The sequence below is a fragment of the Herpailurus yagouaroundi genome, unplaced genomic scaffold (genome assembly GCF_014898765.1).
Source record: "Herpailurus yagouaroundi ecotype Mexico unplaced genomic scaffold, PumYag 207, whole genome shotgun sequence".
Lineage (NCBI taxonomy): Eukaryota > Metazoa > Chordata > Mammalia > Carnivora > Felidae > Herpailurus > Herpailurus yagouaroundi.
In genome coordinates, this window is record NW_024412438.1 from 5,529,781 (window position 1) to 5,549,452 (window position 19,672).

The 19,672-nt window shown below is 48.8% G+C and overlaps 2 protein-coding genes across 13 annotated transcripts; both read right to left on the reverse strand.

Moving 5' to 3' along the window:
• Positions 1-44: 44 nt before the first annotated feature.
• On the reverse strand, positions 45-8,863 carry SNAPIN (SNAP associated protein). 2 transcript variants are annotated; one of them, XM_040452895.1, is made up of 6 exons: positions 6,591-8,863; positions 4,130-5,469; positions 3,742-3,906; positions 1,517-1,921; positions 1,285-1,331; positions 947-1,152 (listed from the first exon to the last, which is right to left on the reverse strand). In XM_040452895.1, the coding sequence occupies exons 2-6, from the start codon at positions 4,222-4,224 to the stop codon at positions 1,085-1,087; spliced, it is 780 nt and encodes a 259-aa protein (XP_040308829.1). In that variant the 5' UTR covers positions 4,225-5,469; positions 6,591-8,863; the 3' UTR covers positions 947-1,084. The 2 variants fall into 2 exon arrangements, with proteins under 2 accessions (XP_040308828.1, XP_040308829.1); XM_040452894.1 differs by lacking the exons at positions 4,130-5,469; positions 6,591-8,863 and adding an exon at positions 45-635 and having other exon boundaries at positions 941-1,059; positions 3,742-3,896.
• A 628-nt stretch (positions 8,864-9,491) lies between these two features.
• Positions 9,492-19,169, reverse strand: CHTOP (chromatin target of PRMT1). Of its 11 annotated transcripts, none has more exons than XM_040452898.1 (7): positions 18,895-19,169; positions 18,168-18,249; positions 16,454-16,607; positions 15,687-15,770; positions 13,405-13,591; positions 12,452-12,589; positions 9,492-10,795 (listed from the first exon to the last, which is right to left on the reverse strand). In XM_040452898.1, exons 2-7 carry the CDS (start codon positions 18,230-18,232, stop codon positions 10,590-10,592), a joined length of 834 nt encoding a protein of 277 aa, XP_040308832.1. In that variant the 5' UTR covers positions 18,233-18,249; positions 18,895-19,169; the 3' UTR covers positions 9,492-10,589. The 11 variants fall into 11 exon arrangements, with proteins under 11 accessions (XP_040308832.1, XP_040308834.1, XP_040308833.1 ...); XM_040452900.1 differs by lacking the exon at positions 18,895-19,169 and adding an exon at positions 18,562-18,682; XM_040452899.1 differs by lacking the exon at positions 18,895-19,169 and adding an exon at positions 18,418-18,534.
• Between the last annotated feature and the right edge of the window lie 503 nt (positions 19,170-19,672).

A 19,672-nucleotide genomic window follows, 5' to 3' on the forward strand; every position in this document is an offset into this window, starting at 1 on the left:
ACAAAGATTCTTGGAACCTTTCCATATACCAGAGTAAACTAGAACACTGTTTAAGCATTTATTGAATGAAATGGTTCTACCAATACTGCTACTGTATTCAAGCCCAGTGCAATCAACAAAAGAGGGTAGACAGAGGTCATTACCTTGACTTTGCCTGCCCTTCAAATCCTCAGTGTAAACAAAAGAAAACAAGTCACAGGTAGAAGACATGCAATGGAGGAAGCCCCTCATTAACTAGGCTTGAAGGTAGAGGAGCTGGGCCTTGAGAATGTAGGTTTTAAAAAGGTAGAGTCCTCAGCCCATTCTTGGAAGCAAGAGCCATAATAAATCCTTTGGGATCATTAGTCCTGCTGTACACAGGTTTCTTTGGGCCCCATATAAGTGGGTAAGACTTAAGTGCTTCAGACAGAAACAACTGGGCTGCCTGTTGGATGTCCCAAGGTCTACAGGGAGTTCCTGGAGGAAGCAAGGCATCTGGGGAAGAGTACTTGTGCTATTATGGGGCCAGGCATGAGCCCCATCTTCTGGCCTGTTCACTTGCTCGGGGAACCAGAAGGGTAAACTCCTGAATCCAGCATTGCCCTCCTGCGGGCTGTTTCCTTGGCAACACTGTGGTTTAGTCGCCTCAGCCGTTCCTACAAGACAAGATTTGGAATCCTAACTGCTCCATGTAAAGCTTTAGAACGCCCTGTCTGCTAGATGCGGGAAAATACCCTGGCCTCGCTCCCTCTTGATGTAAGTCCTCTAAGGTGCGAAGAACATTAAGTGAGGGCAGCTGGGTATGGAGAATGACGATGATAAGATCTATTATGGCTGACACTGGTTGACAACTGTCTTTCCCCAAAGACTAAAAATCACAGTGACTTTTATGGTCATCCCTTGAAAATGAGAATACCCTGAGGACTTCTAAAGGATCACTGTTCACAGGGAATTCCTTTACCTGCGCATTCTGCAGAATGTTGTTGACCAAGACAACTCGTCGCCGGGCATTAAGCAGCTTCTTGACATAGGGGTCGAGATCCAGGGCCACTTTCTGATCCTCGTTGATTCGGCACAGCTCTGGGGGATGGAAGTAAGCTGCAAACTAACACCTAATGGCTCCTCGTTCTTGGGGAAGGCAGGCCTGCACCCACATGGGCCGGTCACTAGAAACTTAGGGAAGCAGGAATCACTGGAGCCCTGATGTCCTGGAAGCACACGACACAAACCCACCCGGAGGTGGGCTAGACACGAGGTCCTAAAAGCGAGCTGCAGGATCGCGGGAATGCAGGGATGCTTACTCACCAGTAGCCAAGTTGTCAATTTGCTCCCGGAGCTCTACCTGGCTCTCTCTGCAAAGAGTTACGAGGCCTACGCGGTCAGTTCATGGGACTCAAAGAGCCGACTCCCCGAAGGGCTTCCCGAGACCTGAGCCAAGCCAGCCCCGCCCCTTCCGGACCTGGCCCCGCCCCTTCCCGGCGCCCCCTGCCTCCCACAGCCAAACCAAGAGGCCCCACCCCTCCCTTCCCTCTCGGACCTGACAGCGTGGACGTGAGAGTCCAGCTGCTGCACAGCCGGTCGCAGGAACTCGAGGAGCCCCTCGGCGAAGAGATCGCGGCCTGCGGGACCCGCCACGGGGGTCCCTGCCCCGGACACAGCGGCAGAACCAGCCCCAGCCATCGCCAGCAGCCCTTCCGCCGAGAACGTGCCGCGCGGGCCGCCGGGAACTGGAGCGGAGCTGAAGCGCGCCGCCAGGGGGCGCCCGGCAGAGCTGTGGGCGGGACCCAGCCGGGGGGCTTCTGGGAAACCGAGTCTCCGCCACTGCCGGCGGTTAGGCGGAGCTGTAGGTCCTCGGAGGCCCCGGAGGGTGCTGTTGGCGGGTGGGTCTCCGGACTTCCGCGGGCTGGGAGGAACCATTTTGGGGGCGCCTATCTTTGGTTTTCTGCAAAGGTGGAAAATAAATGCTCGTCTCGTCAGTTGTGCATAGCCCTCTCCTGTTCATTTGATGAGAAAACCAGATTGTATTCCTAGTATAGGTTCCTGTTTCTAAATTTGAGAGTGTATTTTTTTAAGGGCACTACGGTATGTATAAAACTGTAGGAATGGGGCGCCTGGCTGGCTCGATCAGGCTCTGTGCCGACAGCACGGAACCTGCTTGGGATTCTCTCTCTCTGCCCCTTCCCTGCTCACTCTCTCTCTCAGAATAAACATAAAAAAACAAACCAAAAAAACTGCACAGAACACTATCAAGTCTCAAAGGGAATGATTTTTTTTTTTTTTTTTTTAGAGGTTATGTATTTATTTTGAGAATGAATCCTAAGCAGGCCTCGCACTGTCAGCACAGAGCTTGACACCGGGCTTGAACTCGACAAACCATGAGGTTGTGACTTGAGTCTGTGACTTGAGTCGAGATCGAGTCTGATGCTTAACCAACCAACCGAGCCACCCGGTGCCTAAAGGGATGGAGTTCTGGCACGTGCTCCCAGAGGGGGACCCTTGGAGACATCACGCTGGGAAAAACGAGCCAGAAACGAAGACACCTACTGCCTGGTTACTACAGAAAGTGCCCAGAGCAGTCCAATTCATGGACATAAAGTGTGGTTTCTTCTCTATCAGCACAGTGTTGCAGGGGCCGGAAGGAAAGGTGAATGAGGAGTTACTGTTTCATGGGTAGAGTCTCGGTATGGGATGATAAAAAAGCTCTAAAGAGGAGTAATGGTGATGAACTTACTTAATGCCACCGACAAGTACACTTAAAAATGGTGAAAGTGGGTGCTCCTGGGTGCCTCAGTTGGTTAAGCACCTTGACTTCAGCTCAGGTTATGATTTCATGATTCATGAGACTGAACCCCACATTGGGCTCTGCATGGACAGTGAGGAGCCTGCTTGGGATTCTCGCCTCTCTCTCTCTCTCTCTCTCTCTCTCTCTCTCTCTCCCTGCCCCTCCCCCACTTGCTCTCTCTCGAAAAACAACGACAGTGGTAAATTTTATGTGCATTTTGCCACAGTAAAGCAAAATTTAAAGCCTACATGTGTTTTCATATTAAAAAAAAATTTTTAAATGTTTTTATTTATTTTCGAGAGAGAGCAAGCAGGGGAGGGGCAGAGAGAGAGGGAGACACAGAATCCGAAGCAGGCTCCAGGCTCTGAGCTGTCAGCACAGAGCCTGATGCAGGGCTTGAACCCATGAACCGTGAGATCATGACCTGAGCTGAAGTCAGATGCTTAACCCACTGAGCCACCCAGGCAGCCCCCCCCCCCCCCCGCCAAATTTTTTTTAGTGTTTATTTTTGGGAGAGAGAGAGCGGGGGAGGGGCAGAGAGAGGAAGACAAAGAATCCCAAGCAGGCTCCAGACTTGGAGCTGTCAGCACAGAGCCTGATGCAGGGCTTGAACTCACAAGCTGTGAGATCATGACCCGAGCTGAAGTCGGACACTTAACCAACTGAGCCCCCCGGAAGCCACCCCCCCCCCCGAATTTTGTTTAATGTTTCTCTATTTTTGAGAGAGAGAGAAACAGAATGACAGTGGAGGCAGGGCAGAGAGACAGAGGGAAACACGGAATCTGACGCAGGCTCCAGGCTCTGAGCTGTCAGCACAGAGCCCGACGTAGGGCTTGAACCCATGAGCCATGGGATCATGACCTGAGCTAAGTCAGACACTTAACCAACTGAGCCATCCAGGCACCTGTGTTTTTTCCTTCCCTTAAAAAGCTTCCTTAGTTTTGTTGCATTTTTCATGCCTTTCCAGAGAGTTTACATACATGTCTTGAATTCTCAACATGAGGCCCAGTCTCTTAAGCTCCAGTGCGTTCCAGCGGCTCGCAGTCCTGTGGGCCGTGGGGTGCAGTGAGTGCAGAAGTGCTCTTGGACGGCAAAGGGGTCCCCAGACATAGATGGCACCAGAATGTTCAGCCTCGAGCTTCCTCCTCAGGAACAAAAGAGGAGGTGTTTAAATCGCTGTGGAGGAGTGGTGGTCCACAGCTGAAAACCCGAGGCCCCAAGTGTGATCCCTTTTAAAGCCTTGTACACTTTTTGTCGTGTTGTCTTTGTCTTCCTGTAGCTTTCCCTCTAGTGATCAGAGCTGAAAGTCTCAGGAGAGGCTGCAGGCTTATTATGGGAGTAAGCGATGGGAAGGGGTAACTCTGGTACCTGCAGCCTGCCCCAGAGTCAGGCCTTGTGAGGAGGAGCCCAGGGGATGGAGGGAGTGAGGACAGTGTTGAGGAGGAAAGGGAGAAAGGCCACATCCTTGAGGCCTGTGCTGTAGAGAGAGAGAAAAGGGCTGGCCGGGGCTGGGAAAGGAGGTTGGTGGCTCAATGTCTCTACAAGAAGCCCCCAAGTTAGGTCACAGTCCCTTCAGGTACATTTTTGAAGTAGGGTTGTGAAATTTGGAAAACAACAATCAAAAAGCCCCGGGACACTAGGTAAATGTGAATTTCAGATAAAAAAATAATTTTTCAATAGAAGTATTTTATCTGGTAATCCTACTTCAAAGGCTGGTTCTCTGAGAAAAATCACTCTGTTTTGCTTTTATGCTTTCCTTCCCACTCTTATCACCTCCAGTCAGCACTTATCTCTCCTGAGGGCCCTGCCACAGCCTCCTGACTGATCTTGCCTGTTGTCTCCCTCCCCTCCAGGTCAATCTGCACTCTAGAATACCAGATTACATAATAACCCTGCTCAGAGAATACAAATGCTGAAAGGGACTTTGTTGTATTCATTCATTCATTTTCAAAGTAATCTCTACCCCCAATGTGGGGCTTGAACTCACCGCCCAGAGATCGAGTCACAGGCTCTACTGACTGAGCCAGCCAGGCACCCCTGAAAGGGACTTTAGAATCCATGTTTCCAGTTTCTTGGACACATCTGATGAGGTTTTTGGGGTGACAGTGGGGTTCATGGGGTTGGAGCCAACAGCCAAGAAAGAATTCTTGAAGACATCTTTGGTGCAAGAAAGGTGATTTGATTAAAGCACGGGGACAGAACCCGTGGGCAGGAAGAGCTGCCCTGGGACCATGAAGAGACACTGGTTATATATACTATGGAGCTGGGGGAGGTAAAGTCCAGGGGAAGTTTCTAGTGAGACTTTCATATGCTAAAGAAGGCTCACAGGATATTGGCGGCCTTGCCTGTGGAGAGAAGGTTGTTTTCATTCTAGCAAAGCCATCAGCATTGAGACTGTAGGGAGTTCCTGGAGAAACGTTTTACTCTGCCAGCCTCAAGTATTTGTCAATGGGCTGCAGGTTATTAGGAAATTTAATTCTATCTGCCATTTTCTTCTGCTTTTGTTTCCCACATCAACGTCTGTAAGGGAGACCAGGCAAGGGACTTTTCGAAAGGAAAACCAAGGCCCAAGATGGGATTACTTATGTCAGGCCGAGTCACAAACCTGGGCTTCATACCTAACCTAATTGCAGTTTCAACCTCTCCCAGAAATGTAGTCTTAACTGGTCCGTCCGACAAGGCAGTTTGTCACAAGGGCCCTCTCCGGCCTACAAAGGAGGGTGAGGTAATCTGCATGATAAGACCCCTCCCGCCTCCCCCTGGGGGAATTTCTTCGGGTTAGCCAACAGAGGAGAGAGAGGAGATGGGGGGAAAACTAGAAAGATAAAGGCCTGCCTCCACGGCCTTCTCACGCTCCTCAGTGCCTCCGAGGTCAGAACTCCATTTTCAGCGTCTGACCCCCTTGTAACAAGCAGGAGCCCTGGAGTCTACCCAGATCCTGGTCTGGCCAGGGAACCCACTCATGGGGCATGTGGGGACGGCAGCCCTCCAGAAGCACCAGTTGGGGAAAAAAGCTGGAATCTCAGACCTCATTGCCCGCTCCACCCCTTCCCACACCCATCCTGCTGCTTCCCCTTGGGCTCTGCTACTGAAGCACTGTAGGGCTCCCTAGACCATGTTCTGGGGGCCTCCCAGAAAGGGGAATGGATGAGGAAATCCGTTAACTGGACCTCTCAGGCCCCCTTCCCGGTTAAAGCCCTCCTCCCCCAAGCAGGACCCTCTGAAAGCCCTGTCCCCCCTCCCCCCGCAGCTCCATACTGGGTGTGGGGGCGCAATTGGCCTGCTGGACCAAGGGCATGGTGGTTGTACCACCTGAGCCACTGCACCTTCTCCCTACAGAGCTTCCTCAGGACCTATCCCGGGACCCAGAGCCAGCAAGGAGGGGACAGTCAACCTAAGTACCGCTCAGGTGGTAGGGACATCAGGGGAGATCAGAGATTGGGAGGGGGAGTTCTTATGACCTACATCTCCTACAGCCTCTGTGGAAAAGCCAAGAACTGAAGGGCCACTGCTCCCGCTCTCTCTCTTTTAAAATAATAAGCATTAAAAAATAAAAGAGATGCTGAGGGTGAGGTATGTGTGGGAAGGGCACAGGACTTCCGTGCCCTCCAGGAGCACCATTCTCCCCAAATCCCTACGAGTTCACCAACCCTGAGGCTCCCCCAACCCCGTCCTTTGGGGTTTTGCAGAGGCTTCCTTTGGGGTTTTGCAGAGGCTTCATGACACACGCACGCTCGGTTGCTTAACTCATTGGCCGCCGGGGATGGATGGACCCTCTCCCCTCCCTGGAGGAACTTCCAGTCCCACCCTCCAATCACTGAATTCTTACCGGCCTGCATCCTTGTCACCTAGAGGCTTTCGGCAAGTCAATATTAACACAGCAAAAGACCCTTTATTGTCCTTCCTTCGTAATAGGAAACTTCCAGGATTTAGCAGCTCTGTGCCAGGAACAGGATGAAGACCAAATATACATTTCTTGTTATAAGCTACAAATACCACACCATGGATCTGTTTAAATCTTAGGCAGATAGTCACCTTATACTAAAGGGTAAAGAAATTCACTAAATCAAACCTCAATAGAGAATCTAGTGAATCCTTTAAAGAGGCTTCGTGAGGCCTGCCCTGCCCTGCACAGGAAGAGGACCATGACTGAGTATTGCTAGCATCACAGGTCCCAGGGTCATCCTGGTCTGTCTCCACCCTCAGGGATCCCCCTATCTTGCCCTCCTTTGCCCCTGAGCATGTAGTCAAAGGCCCTCACGAGCCAGGGAACACTGCAGGCTGGAGAGCACACCCAAGCAGGAGTATAGGGTAGCCAGATGGCTCCTGGAACATCTCCCACAAGCAGATAAAAATGGGGAGATGGTGTCTGGGGAAGGTCAGAAATCAGACCATATACCCCCATTGTGGCCACTGTGTCTGTTTGTGTATAGGGAGGGAGTGGACCCTTAAGAGGTCCCTGGAGCCCAGGGAAATGGAGGCTTGGGCTCCCTTGCTCTTCCCTCGTTGCCTGGAGAACCAGTGGGATAGGTATTGGGGCTTCACAGGGGGTGGATGGGATAGCCCGTGGGAAGAGGAACAGGGACGCAGAGGCCAGGCCCTCATCCCAGGTCCCAGCCTCTCTGGGCCCCACTTACCATGCTGGTCTGGGCTGTGTATTGGCTGGAGCTACCTGATGAGGCTCCAGGAAGCCTGTAAGAGGGGAGGTAGGTGCTGCTGTTCGGGCCTATGGAGGCCGGGGTCCTATGCTCAGCCAGAGCCTCTTGCCTAGAGGCCTGGCTCCTTCTAGGGCATGGGGCCACGGGGAGTGGGCAGCAATGTTGCCACTGGTTCCAGACCAGGTGTCGTGGGATTGCTGCAGGGGAGGGGGACAGGGAGCCGCCGACGCCCTGCTTTCCCTCAGGTCCTTGCTCAGGCCAACAGACACCCAGACGTTAAAGTGTCGAGGGTGTGGGCTTCTCCCCAGGTTCAGGCCCAGACCGCTCCGGGTACTGCACAAACCCAACAGCCCTGATGGCCTCCCAGCCCCCACCCTTGCTCCCTCTAACCCATCTGCATCTCCCACCAGCATTGTGTAAACCACCCCACAATTTACACGGCTCCCCACCACCCCAAGCTCTTTGGCGACAGACTGTGGGCTACCTGATCGTATCAGCGGCGTCTCCCAACCCACCTCGGAGGTCCGCTGTACACTCATTCCCCAGCATGCACAACACTTTGAGGCCTCTGTTTGTATTTGTTGTTCCCTACACTTGGCACGTTCTTCCCCCTCCTGTCCCAAGGCCCTTCTAACAAATCACGCTTTTTTGGTGTCCACTTGGTGAGCCCTTGGTAGACGGGTGGCTGAAGGAGGAGCTGGGCGGTATCTCCTTGTCCTTCTCTACCCTGGACACTCACCTGGGACTGAGGGTTGCAGAAGTGGGAACAGGGCTGAGGAGATGCTGGGAACCAGGGTGAGCAGCAAGGGGGCCTAGAGGGCCCAAGCCCAGTAGAGGAGTTCCTTTTGCCCACTGCTGGGAATGAACTCCTTCATGAGGTGGGAGGACAGCTACAGAGGGTCCGCGGAGACCCTCAAAGTGGCCTCCGGCACCAGGACGCCTCAGGGTTCCCTGACCACCAGGTCGGGCTGTGACATTTTCACAGTAAAGGTTCGCACAGATGCTGGTCTTAGCTCACTGCACTGCAGGCTGGGCAAGTGCAAGAGTTGGGTGTAGAGGACATGGGGCAGGTCCTGACAGCCACCTGTGGGCAAGAGGAGCAGAGTCAGCAGAGTGGTGGGGTTGAAAGGACCCTGGGAAGGGGGCAGAAGAGGCTGACCTAGACCATCTCAGTGGGTTATGGGAGGGTGGGGGGTACACGGGGAGTGGTCCAAAAACACCAGAATGCTTTCCTCAGGGCAAGTGGTAGGTCAACAAAAAAGGCTGGGGAAAAATCCGAGAAGGGTCAACCAAGGTCGTGTGAAGAGGGTAAGGAACCTACTCACCCTGTAGTTCCCTCTCCTTCTTCACAAAGCTGTCCCGGAGGCCTTGAGAGGTGCCTGTTGTAACCAGTGGAGATGTTTGCAAAAAGTTGCCGCCCACTGCCAATCAGCACCTCCCTCACAGAGGTCTTGGGAGTCTGGGCTCCACCCAAGGGGTTACAACTGGCCTTGTGCACATAAAAGTGGTTTCCACCTCTTCCAAGGACAGGTTAGGAACACCTGTCCAAGCTAAAGACTTCCAGTCTCACAGTTCATTCTTTAATATAAATATAAAGGGATCATAGTACACTCAGGTACCGTACCAGTTGGATTTTGCAAGCGCGGTTGTGTCCTCCAACGCCACGTGGTTTTCTCATGTTCACACTTCTACAGGACTAACTAAAACCCCTTGCTTTACAACCCAGAGGCTAAGAAGCCCAGGACTCAACAGGCTGCCTTAACCAAAATTTCCTTCCCAGCTTGCCACATGCACAACCTCCCATTTTGGGAGCCAGGCACCTCAATGGCAGCTGGTTTGGTAGAACGTTGTTAGGTTCTTCTTTCCCAAGAGGACAGTCCAGAATATTGCCAAAGAACGTTGTGCTGGAGCTTCCTCTGGGACAAACAGGCTAGTACCCTGGTTAATCATTTTACCATAGGCTTACTCAGGGGGCAAATTCTTCACTTTCTGCCCCAAAGCCCTATCAGTACCTGCCGCCCCACCCTGATTTTAAGACAACTATGAAGAAAAGGACTCAACTCCACAAAGGGGCAGGTCAGAATATTGTTATACTGGCCACAGCATTTCAAAGAGTCCAATAATAGTAGTAGGCCTGGCTAGATTTGAGAACAATTTCTTGTTATGACGAACCAGAAATACAAGATTCCACGGAGAACTGGAACAGTTGACAGAATATAGTTGAACTTAATTAAACCTTCAAGGGAAATAAAAAAGAGGGTCAAACAAAGCCACTGAACGGAGAAGCCAAGATTGGTTTGGGATAAACATAAGGATAACAGCCTTTCAGCCTGGGTACCTTCTGAGGCCTCCCAGAAGGGATCAGCCAGCATTCCATCCCCTTTTCTGAAGCACGTGCCAAATCAAATGGCTGTTTCCTCTCCATTGCAGGTGTAAGCGAACCCAAAAGTATCTCTTTGGACAGGATACAAAGAGGAAAGTTTATACATCTAATTCCAGGGTAGAAAGTGCACACACGCGACCCAGCACACTCCTTATATGGTGTCAATGCCCACAGAAGTAACTTCAGTCAAATCAGAGGCACTACCATGTGTAACCTATGTGGCCCTGCGGCTATGTCCGTGTTCCTAATTAACTACGCTAAAAATATCAATGTAGCAGAATGCATTTTTGAGCTCCAAATTTGTTGAGCTCAACACTTTTAAGAGGCTAGTAAATGTAGAACAGAATTGTTTCACAGAAACCTAGGCATTAAGAAGGAACACTGATGGGCTCTTACTAGGCCTTTTTCATGGGAACACAGAGATGAAATGTCAGAACGTCAGAGCATAGGGACAGGTGAAGGGAGGCAGAGGAGGAAGAGAGTGTTCTAGCCACAAGGCCACCACATTCATGTTCAAAGAGAAGTCAGAGCGATGGGGGTGGAGGAACAACCCAAACACAACCAAACAAAATCCAAGTCAGAGGAAAAAAGGGTTTCATACAACACAGTATCAAAAAAGTAAAAGGAACACACTAAAATGCACAAACTGGTGGCAAGTTAAGTCCACAGCCTATTGTGATAGGTCCTTCCAGCATCAATCAGGTGTCTTCTCCATCTGTTATTTCAAGGTTATTTACAGATGTGGTGACTTTTGAACAAGAGTCTCTCACAGGAGGGCGGGCAGGTTTCAATCATTGGTTTCTGGATCTGTTTGTGCCATATAAGCATCCAACTCGGCATCCAGGTGTCCTTTTGTTTTTGACATGTACGCATCCAACTGGTTGTCCAGCTGCTCCTTGGTCAGCACAGGGCGAGTGAGGGCACCTCTCCCTCGTCCACGGCCTCGGCCTCGGCCTCCAAAGCCCCCTCTTCCCCGACCTATCATACCCCGACCTGGCCCAAGGGGAAAAAAAGAAAACAGTTACAAGTAGGTTTAATGGGTGCTACGGCAAATGCCCCTTAGAGCAGTGGGGCCTAGCTGAGAAAGGCTGAAAGGGCAGGGCAAAGAGGAGAAATCTGGAAAAACAGGAAACACATTGGGTAGAAAGCAACACATGGAAAGCACACGTAATGAATCCCTGTTTACATGCTCATCTCTAAATGCTATTTAAAGACTTTTTATTCTATTGACAAAAGTAAAATAACTGACAAAAGAATCTTAATCTCTCCTAAGACAAATTATCTAAAGTTGTGAGGCCCACTAGAAGTTTATTAATTAAAATACATTATAGATAATCCCATTTAGTAAGAGGGAAGAAGTAACAAGGGCACAGAGAAACGGAGGTGTAAGGCTAGACAATTTTTAAGGTAAGCCTTATTAGAGAGCTTTCTGGAAAATCAGCTCATCTCTCCTCAAACTTACTAAAACTAATGAGCTGACCCCACATCAGGAGACTGAGGAGTTACTATGACATAGGAACAATGTGAGAAGATGGGGAAAAATATTTATAGTAGTCCCAGCCACTTCTATCTCAGATTCTAATTGCCTTCTAACAATTATGGTTATCTGAGAGGTGGTTTCAATCCACTTAATGAAACATACACAGCTTTCTGAAAAGCTACTTTAGACCCCTCACCCACCCCTGTGATGTCAGAAACCAGGTCAAGATAATTTGGAAACATGCTATTTCATCCTGAAACCCAAACGAGCTTGTACTTCACTCAGTGAGCCAAACATATAATGGGAGAGAAGAAACTAAGCCCTTGGCTATCAAATTTCCTTTTCTAACAGTTATTGTCCTTTGGCAACTTCAAGGTCATAAATTATGGAAGACCCACCACACACTATAAAAGGACCAAAGCCGATATACACAGGGGCTACAGGAATAGATTTGCTCCCACCCTAGACAGGTGTTGTTGAGAGTTTTCCACTAAGCTCTGTATCAGAAAACTCCCATGAGGTCTGGATTAACAACAGCAACACCATTAAATGCCTTTCCAATCTGGGTCATGATGAGGCCACAAGACAAGTAGCACTAAGTCTCAAAGGTAAGATTATCAACAAGAGTCAGTTAACTGACATGGTACCTTCTTGCTTTCTACCTTGATCAAAAAAGTCATCTGATTTCCCACAGACACAAACTTTACCTTGACTTTACTTGGCTTCAACATCAATACCCAGCTCCAATCTCACCATCCTTTGCCACTCTTTCATTTTTGTACATCTCCCTCTTCTTTATTCTTATCTTAGACTCAAGGTGGGGTTTTGAGCTATGGGATGGGGTGTGTGGTGGTGGGGCAAGGACAGAGAAAGGTAAAACCTCAAACTGACCATCTTGTCATTTTAAAGATACAATTTAAATTTGCAAGAACCTGGAAAAAGACTGCATATGATCTGGCTCTGACATGTACCTGACTGGTTCTTAGACAACCCATGACAGACTTTTGCACTACCGCGTGTGAATTTAGAAAGTAAGCCAGTTTCAAAAAACAAAACAAGACAAACAAATAAGCCTGCCTATGACTTGAAGCTGTGCAGAAAGGTGGCTCTGAGTTTTGAAGGGAGAGAAGTAAAAGGGAGCTATTCTCTGAAGTTGGTAGCTGACTAACCTCTACCACCGATTCCGCCACGACCCATAGCTCCACGCCCTAGGCCCCCTCTCCCAGGACCTCCACGACCTCGAACACCACCTCTTCTTAAGCCCATTCGGGGAGCTACGGCTCGTCCACCTCGGAGCAGGTTTTGACCTTGGAGAGGAGGCATACAATGTATATGCAGGTAAATCCAAGAGAGACAAAGTAGACTCTAACCAAAGGAAGGCGGTGAAGGTTAAATGAGAGTTAATTCAGTTAATTTTTAGGTTGGGGGGGGGGCAAGCTGCACACCAAGTGTGAATAGATCAAGCTGCTCTTTATTCAATCAATTCAAAGTGTGACCACAAACCCATTTTGGGAAGAAGCTGGGAGTTAAGTTAATTAGTAAGTACATACAATAAATATCTACTGAATAATCAGACATGTGCCTAGCATTAAGGTAGATTTAAAAATCAATAATATGGTTCCTGCTCTCAATACGTTCTCACAAGGGACAAGAACAACATGGGGAACAGCGTTAACAGTGCCCAAAATGTAACATGTAGCTAAGTGCTATGGACCAACTTATCCTCTCTTTTTTCCAAATAGAACAGCGTGTTTCACCAGTACTGGGAACAAAGATAGTTAAGATACAGGCCAACAGACCAAAAATTTCTTAGATTTGACTTATTTCTAGAACTTGAATGTGCTTTTGATTTAAGCAGCAGCAGGGTGTTTCAAAATGGAATGGAGATGACATGAATTACCTGTTGTTACGCAGGTCATAGCCTCTCACCATTGCACATTATCAGAAAAGGAATGGTATCGATAAAAGACATGCAGCACTATTAAAAATACGTGATTTCAAAGGTTATTAATTATATTAATACAAATTCAGGCTTAAAGATGTTAAACAAATGTGTCCATAAGCAGCCCAAGAGAAAAGGGAAGGGGTAGGGCCCGACAATGTTCAAGTACACAGCACTGACCTCGGAGCGACATCCCGCCCCTAAGCAGGGTTCTGGTGGCACGTCCCCCTCGTAGTCCTCCTCTGGGCAAGCCTCTCTGGATTATGGGCAGGCCTCGTCCTCCGATTGCTCCCCTGGCCAGGGTCCCTATGGGTCGGCCTAACCGTGCCTGGATGTTACTCTTACCCAGGCGCTGCTTTAAGCTCTTCTGGAAGAAAAGGTGTTGGGGGATTGAGATCAAAAAAGCATTCCAGTGGCATCTAGCAACTCAAAGTGCAGAGAAAAAGAAGCAGTGAGATGGCTGTGTGCAGGGAGATAAACTTGCCGTAGGTGTCATATAAAGAACCTAATCCAGAAACTAGCCTTTGCCTCAGAAAAGAAGAATTCTGATCCAGAGCTTTTACGAAAGCTTGAGTATGGTCCCATGAAATTGGCATCAACACAAATCACCTCACTAGTTTGGCTACAGAAGCCATACACCACTACATGAAACGTAAGTTTTAGTAAGAACTCTGTATTTCAAATCCTGGATTCTGTTTTTGAACCACAGGTCGACAATGATATGACTGGATTCATACTTGCCCAAGGACTACCACTGTCTTCAAAGGCTTACTCAAACACCAAATGAAGTTCATCACACTCTGGGAAAAATTTAAATTACAAGTTCATCTGAATTCTTGTCACTTAAAAACAAGATTTGATTTTTCAGTCAAAGAGGCCAGTGTGTTCCATTTTTCCTCTGAGTATCTATCTCCAGACGATCCACTTTTTACCTTAAGATGTAAATAAACACAAAAAAGTCAAACCTTTCCTTACATTTCTTAAATAGCCATTAATTCCATGTCTACCCTTGCAAACAGCTCCATTAAGCCAATACGATAACTTTTAATTCAAAATAAACATGTAACTCAACTGTATCTCCAGAGAGATAGCCAAACTTGTGTTGGAATTAAGACAGGTGAGCTATAATCACGAAACTAAAGGACATATTTGAGGACAAGGACATACTGCACATGGAGATATTCAATAATCTGTCCCTCAAAGAAAAACTATTAAGACCACATCTTAATAAGTTAAAAATCCTTCAAAAGGAAAGGATCCTTCAAATCCTTCAAAACTGTGTAGCCTTGAACACAACCAAGGCCCCAGCAAACCTGTTTTCCCACAAAACCATTAGCCAATAGGAATGAAAATAAATTCTGTATGTCCTCCTGCTTCACCCATAAATGACTACCAATGATTTTTTTTATTAGCTTTCTAGCACAAGATAATAAGCTAAACAAAGGGGCAGTTTCTGAACATTATGCACTTAGGCATAACTGACCTTAAGAGGCTGTCGTGTCACCCTGACAGCACACAATTAGGAAGTCAGGACTTCATTCATTTTTCAAATCTCTTATGTTCAGTGATTCTGAGCATATTCCCCCCAAAATGTGTGCTTTAGTGGGGAATGCACAGTGCTTACAAGTCCTCCCTTCTTAATCCTTAGCTGCCAGCCAATACTGGACTCTTAACAGACAGGAAGCTTAAGGATGTCAACTATACCACCTAGTTTTCACTCTACAGCTGTGCTCTACGCTAAGGTGGCCACTAGCCACACGTGGCTATTTCAGTTACAAGTAAATAAAATTTTAAAAGCTCCTCAGTTACACCAGCCACATTTTGAGCACTCAATAGTCACACATGGCTAGGGGCTATCATACTGGACAGCAGATAAAGAATATTTCTATCACCGTGTAAGGTTCTATTGGTCAGCTCTACTCCAGAGGCTGCTTTCTGCACAGCTACATTTAAAGCTTCTTCTTGGGGCACTCAGTCAGTTGAGCGCCCAGCTCTTGATTTCATTTCAGCTCAGGTCATGATCTCAGAATCTGGGAGTTCGAGCCCAGCATCTGGCTCCGCGCTGAACGTTAAGTCTGCTTAAGATTCTCTCTCCCTCTGCAGCCTTTCTCCCCTGCTCACATACACTCTCTTAACCAAAAAAAAGAAAAGAACAGAAAAAAGAAAAAAAGAAAAGAAAAAAAGAAAAAAGTTTCTTGAAAGGTCTTCTGGAATGATCTGTCAGGGGCTTATCTTCAGCAATTTATAATACCTACTCTTGGAAAATGGTGGTGCCTTTTTTTATGGTTTTCCTAAGTCAGGGACAAAATATAAGAACTCCCAAGGCTTAAGGTAGCTGAAGCAGAAGGCCTTGTTTATTTTTGGTCAGTGAGCCCAACAGTTCAGGGTGGGGGTGGGAGGGTGTTATATTTAACTGCTGAATTTATGCACAGCCATGCAGTGCTATCAGTTAAAGTCCTTACAGTTGCATGGCATCGCCCTCCAGACGCCCAGCCACAGCTTGGACATATCCTTCCACAGCCACTCTCCGGACTCGCATATAAAGTCTATGAATAATAAAGAGCAGGTTTTATTTCAGGTCTGAACAGAATTCTCTCTTACTGGTAATTTGAAAGAGAACCCACTTATTCTTTAAGTACTCAGTGCTCTCACTCTATTTTACTGACAAAACTTTAGGTGCTGTGGAGATGAAGGCCACCCTATTCTTTCTATATTTTAGCACTGAAAACGTTTGATTAAGGCTGTTCAGACTTCCTGTGCTAGGAGGAAAAAAATAAAGTTATTTCCATAATTTGTAACTCATTTAACAGGGAATAAAGGATTTTCTGAGATCATCTAAAACAAATCAAAAATTTTTTTCTATTTTTTGGCTTCAAACAAAAGACGTTTATTCTCTCACAGTTCTGGAGGCTACAAAACCCAAAATTTCTTTGTGGTAAAATCCAGCAAATCTACTTTAAGGCCAAAGGATCAGGAAAAAAGAGATCAATACTCATTGATAACACAGACACAGGTCATACTGATGGCAAACTACCTAAAAGAGAAAGACAAGAAGTTACTTATTGGTACCTGCTAAAATGGGAATTCTCTGAACTTCTATTTCCTCCAGAGAAGTTTCTGCTTTTGCCCTGAGCCACCTTGCAATCATCCATCATGTCCTGACAGCCTCAGTGGACTGCCTGACAGAGATCACCAGCTGCTTCTGGAGCATTAAGACCCATCCTCTCACCTGCTTAAGTTTTAATGCTGCCTGGACAGAGGGTCTATTCTCCATCTGCTGGGCCAGTCTTCTGTTTCTGGCACTGGCTAGCTGCTGTTGTTGCTGCATCGAAGCCCGAATATTCACTGGCATCGGCTGTTTGTTCTTCAGCATATTAGTAAAGCTTCAAGGTCGAACAAAATGGATGTTTAAATAAAAGCTTTATTACAAAACATTTATTGGCATTTTCATGGCTTGCTAGACCAGGAGCTCCAGATCCCACGAACTTTTAAGTAAAGTGGTACACTTAGATCAAGGCTGATGTGGGTTAAAGACTCCTCTGCTTCCACAAACTTGCAAGAATCAGAAACTTAGAAATGCAGCTAAGTGCAGCACATTCAATCAAAAAAGATAACAAGGGCTCAGGCTTTTAGAGAGGTGGAAGATATGAAAAACACGCAATAAGCAGATATGATGACAACAAAAGACAGAAAATGTGGTTTCAAAGACACACAAAGAAAGCCAAAATGTTGGGGGAACCTGAGGGTGCACTGTAAGAACAAATGTAAGGAAGGACTAGAGCACCTCACAGACCACAGAATTAGCACCCCCATATAAATCACAGGAGTGTAACATATTTTCTTAATAACATGTAATATGTAAATATGGAGAATAACAGGTAAGTATGTAACTTAATAACATGTAAATATGGAGAATCAGTGTGTATCACACCCTAAGATATAAGCAGCACATATGCTTCGGAAAAGGCAAAAATAAACGTCAATTAAATCTTTTAGTGATCTAACATCAACTTAATAAAATCATTGGTCCGACTTTAGCTCAGGTCACGATCTCACAGTTCGTGGGCTCGAGCCCCATGTTGGGCTCTGTGCTGACAACTCAGAGCCTGGAACCTGCTTCAGACTCTAGGTCTCCCTTTCTCTCTGGCCCTCCCCCCACTTGCTCTGTGTCTCTCCATTTCGAAAATAACAAACATTAAAAAATAAAAAATAAAGTCATTGGTCAAAGGCACTCAATAAAGAGCTCTCAGAGACAGAAACTGCTTTAAGTACCTTAACTTCTCTTAGGCTTAAATGATTACTTTTCCTGATTCCAAGTGATTGCTTCTGAGAAAATCAAGATTAATTTAGTCACCGAACAGCTTGTGAAGACACTCTTCTATTATTCCTGTCGAAGTAAATTTAATGGAACGAAAAAGAACAACACTTAACTGTAAAGGAATCTAACACAAAAACAAACTAAAAGCAGTATCGAAAGAAAGAGAAATGGAGCAAAGCAAGTGCCTCTTACAAGGCCCAAGAATGGCATTCGAGGGCCTTCGGACATTCGACAGCTTGCTGCCTGCCTCTTACAGACCAGACAAGACACTGCCGGCCTCGGACGGGGCAGCAAGCCCAGTGCAGCCACGGTACCATGCTACCGAGCTGCACCACCCCTGTATCAATGTAAAAAATGTGAAGAGAGAGAGGGTGTGAGGAGTCTTCTTAAAATACATCCCACCAGAGAAATATTTCAGACAGCTTAACATAAAAATCTACTGACAAGGGGTTTTGAAACAACCGCCCAATTTGTTTTGTGTACCACGTAAGATGCAACTAAACACAGAGGTCTGTAGCCTTCTGTTGGTATTTAGTTTAAAATTGGTTTTTGTGCCTTGGACCCCAGGGCCAATTTAAGTAATGTTTTCTTATGAACGAGCTGAAGTTGCTGTTGGCTGCCTCACCGCTCATTTAGAGACATCTTGGTGGTGCTTTTTAGCACAACTTTCGGCGCTGACTGTGCAGCCATCTTCAAATCCCGAGAATCTACAAAGGACAATAGGCAGAATGAGCAAGTGAGGAAAAGGACCTCCTCATTTCTACAGGCGTCAAGGGCTTCACCCAACAGCGAATGAAAAGAAAAGGCCTGTATCAACGGCGATGGAAGAGCCCACCAAAACGCATATCGGGCGCTTAAGTCTACACCATAGTTACCGCAAACCGCTACATCTCGAGGCCACAGGAAAGTGTCTTCCCAAACCCCCAAGATGGCAGACGCACGCCAAGCTGGGCAAGCTGAGGGGGGCTAAGTGCATCCAGGACAGTCCTCCTCCACCTCGGCTGCAGGGAGCTGCTCACCCTCCCCAAGCAGACCCCGATCGCCGGCGGCCAGGTCCGCGGCCAGCGGCGGGGAGGGAGGGAGGGCTGGCCAGGCGCTCCTCACGGGCAGCCAACGCGGAGAACCATGACGCAGGCAAAGCCGTCTGGAAACTGGCTTCCGACTCCACACCCAGGCGGGAGCCCTCGCGAGAGCCGGGCGGGGGGAGCAGGGAAGGCCTCCCGAACCCGCGGCCGCCCGCGGCCGCCCGCGGCCGCCTCGACGCTCCGACGCCCCCTCACCGCCCAGTCAGGGCCGCCGGCCCAGGCCCCGCCCCCCGGGGCCTCCCGGGCCGCCCCGCCGCGGAAACGCACCGAAGGAAACGGACGCCAGGGCGCCTCCCGGGGCTGCCACCACGCCTGCGGCGCGCGGGCCGGGGTCCGGCCGAACCTGAGCTGACTGGGTGGGCGGTTGGTTAGAGGTGTAAGCGGTAGGTCGCTAGGTTAGCTCGTTGTAGCCGGGCGGCTGTCTGGTCGGCCGGTCCGCCTGCTCGCCCGGCCAGCCCTTTCCTGCCTTGAGTCTGTGCCACCACAGCCGCCGCCGCCGCCGCCTCCCGCTCGCTGCCCAAAACAAAATGGCCGCCACGCCCAGAGCCGAGTGGGACCGGCTAAAATGGCGTCGACGCAATTACGTATGACGCCGGATCCGCGCACAGCTAGGGGGCGAGAAGATTTGCGCTACGCCTGCGCGGGGATTGGGGCGGAGCCCTAGGGAGAAGACAGGTCCTTAGCCAAGCGGTGGCCGAGGTGCTCTCTGCTCCGCCCACGGAGGGGCGTGGCCAGTGGTTGCTGTCGGGGGTCGTCAGGGCATTACGACCGCGGCCGCGCGGTTGTGTTCTGGTCCGCTGGCGGAGGTTCGGCCTCGCGGGCGAAGGTGGTTGTGTTTCCTTGCGGCGCCCCAACCCTGGCCGAGGCAGACCCTGTAAAACTGTTTAGTGGGATTTGCCATCTCCCTCCCTGTTGGGGGGGGGAGGGCTGCCGGGAGAGCGGGGTGGGGGTGGGGGGGAGGCACCAGTACCCTGCGCTCTTGTCTCTTCCAGAACGTCGTTAGTTCCCCCGGCGGTGTCTGCGTCCAGCTCCCCCTCCCACCCCC

Coding starts and splice junctions, on each gene's coding strand:
- SNAPIN (XM_040452895.1), bottom strand. CDS start 4,224: ATGTGGCCTTTCTCCCTTTCCTCCTCAACACTGTCCTCACTCCCTCCA. Junction 1,922..3,741: donor ATGTTGAGAATTCAAGACAT/GTATGTAAACTC, acceptor CCACCTTTGCAG/AAAACCAAAGATAGGCGCCC. Junction 1,153..1,284: donor AATTGACAACTTGGCTACTG/GTGAGTAAGCAT, acceptor TGCTTCCCTAAG/TTTCTAGTGACCGGCCCATG.
- CHTOP (XM_040452896.1), bottom strand. CDS start 18,518: ATGCACTTAGCCCCCCTCAGCTTGCCCAGCTTGGCGTGCGTCTGCCAT. Junction 12,590..13,404: donor GGGCGGGATGTCGCTCCGAG/GTCAGTGCTGTG, acceptor CTCCTCTCCAAG/GTCAAAACCTGCTCCGAGGT. Junction 10,796..12,451: donor TGGCGGAATCGGTGGTAGAG/GTTAGTCAGCTA, acceptor CCCTTGGGCCAG/GTCGGGGTATGATAGGTCGG.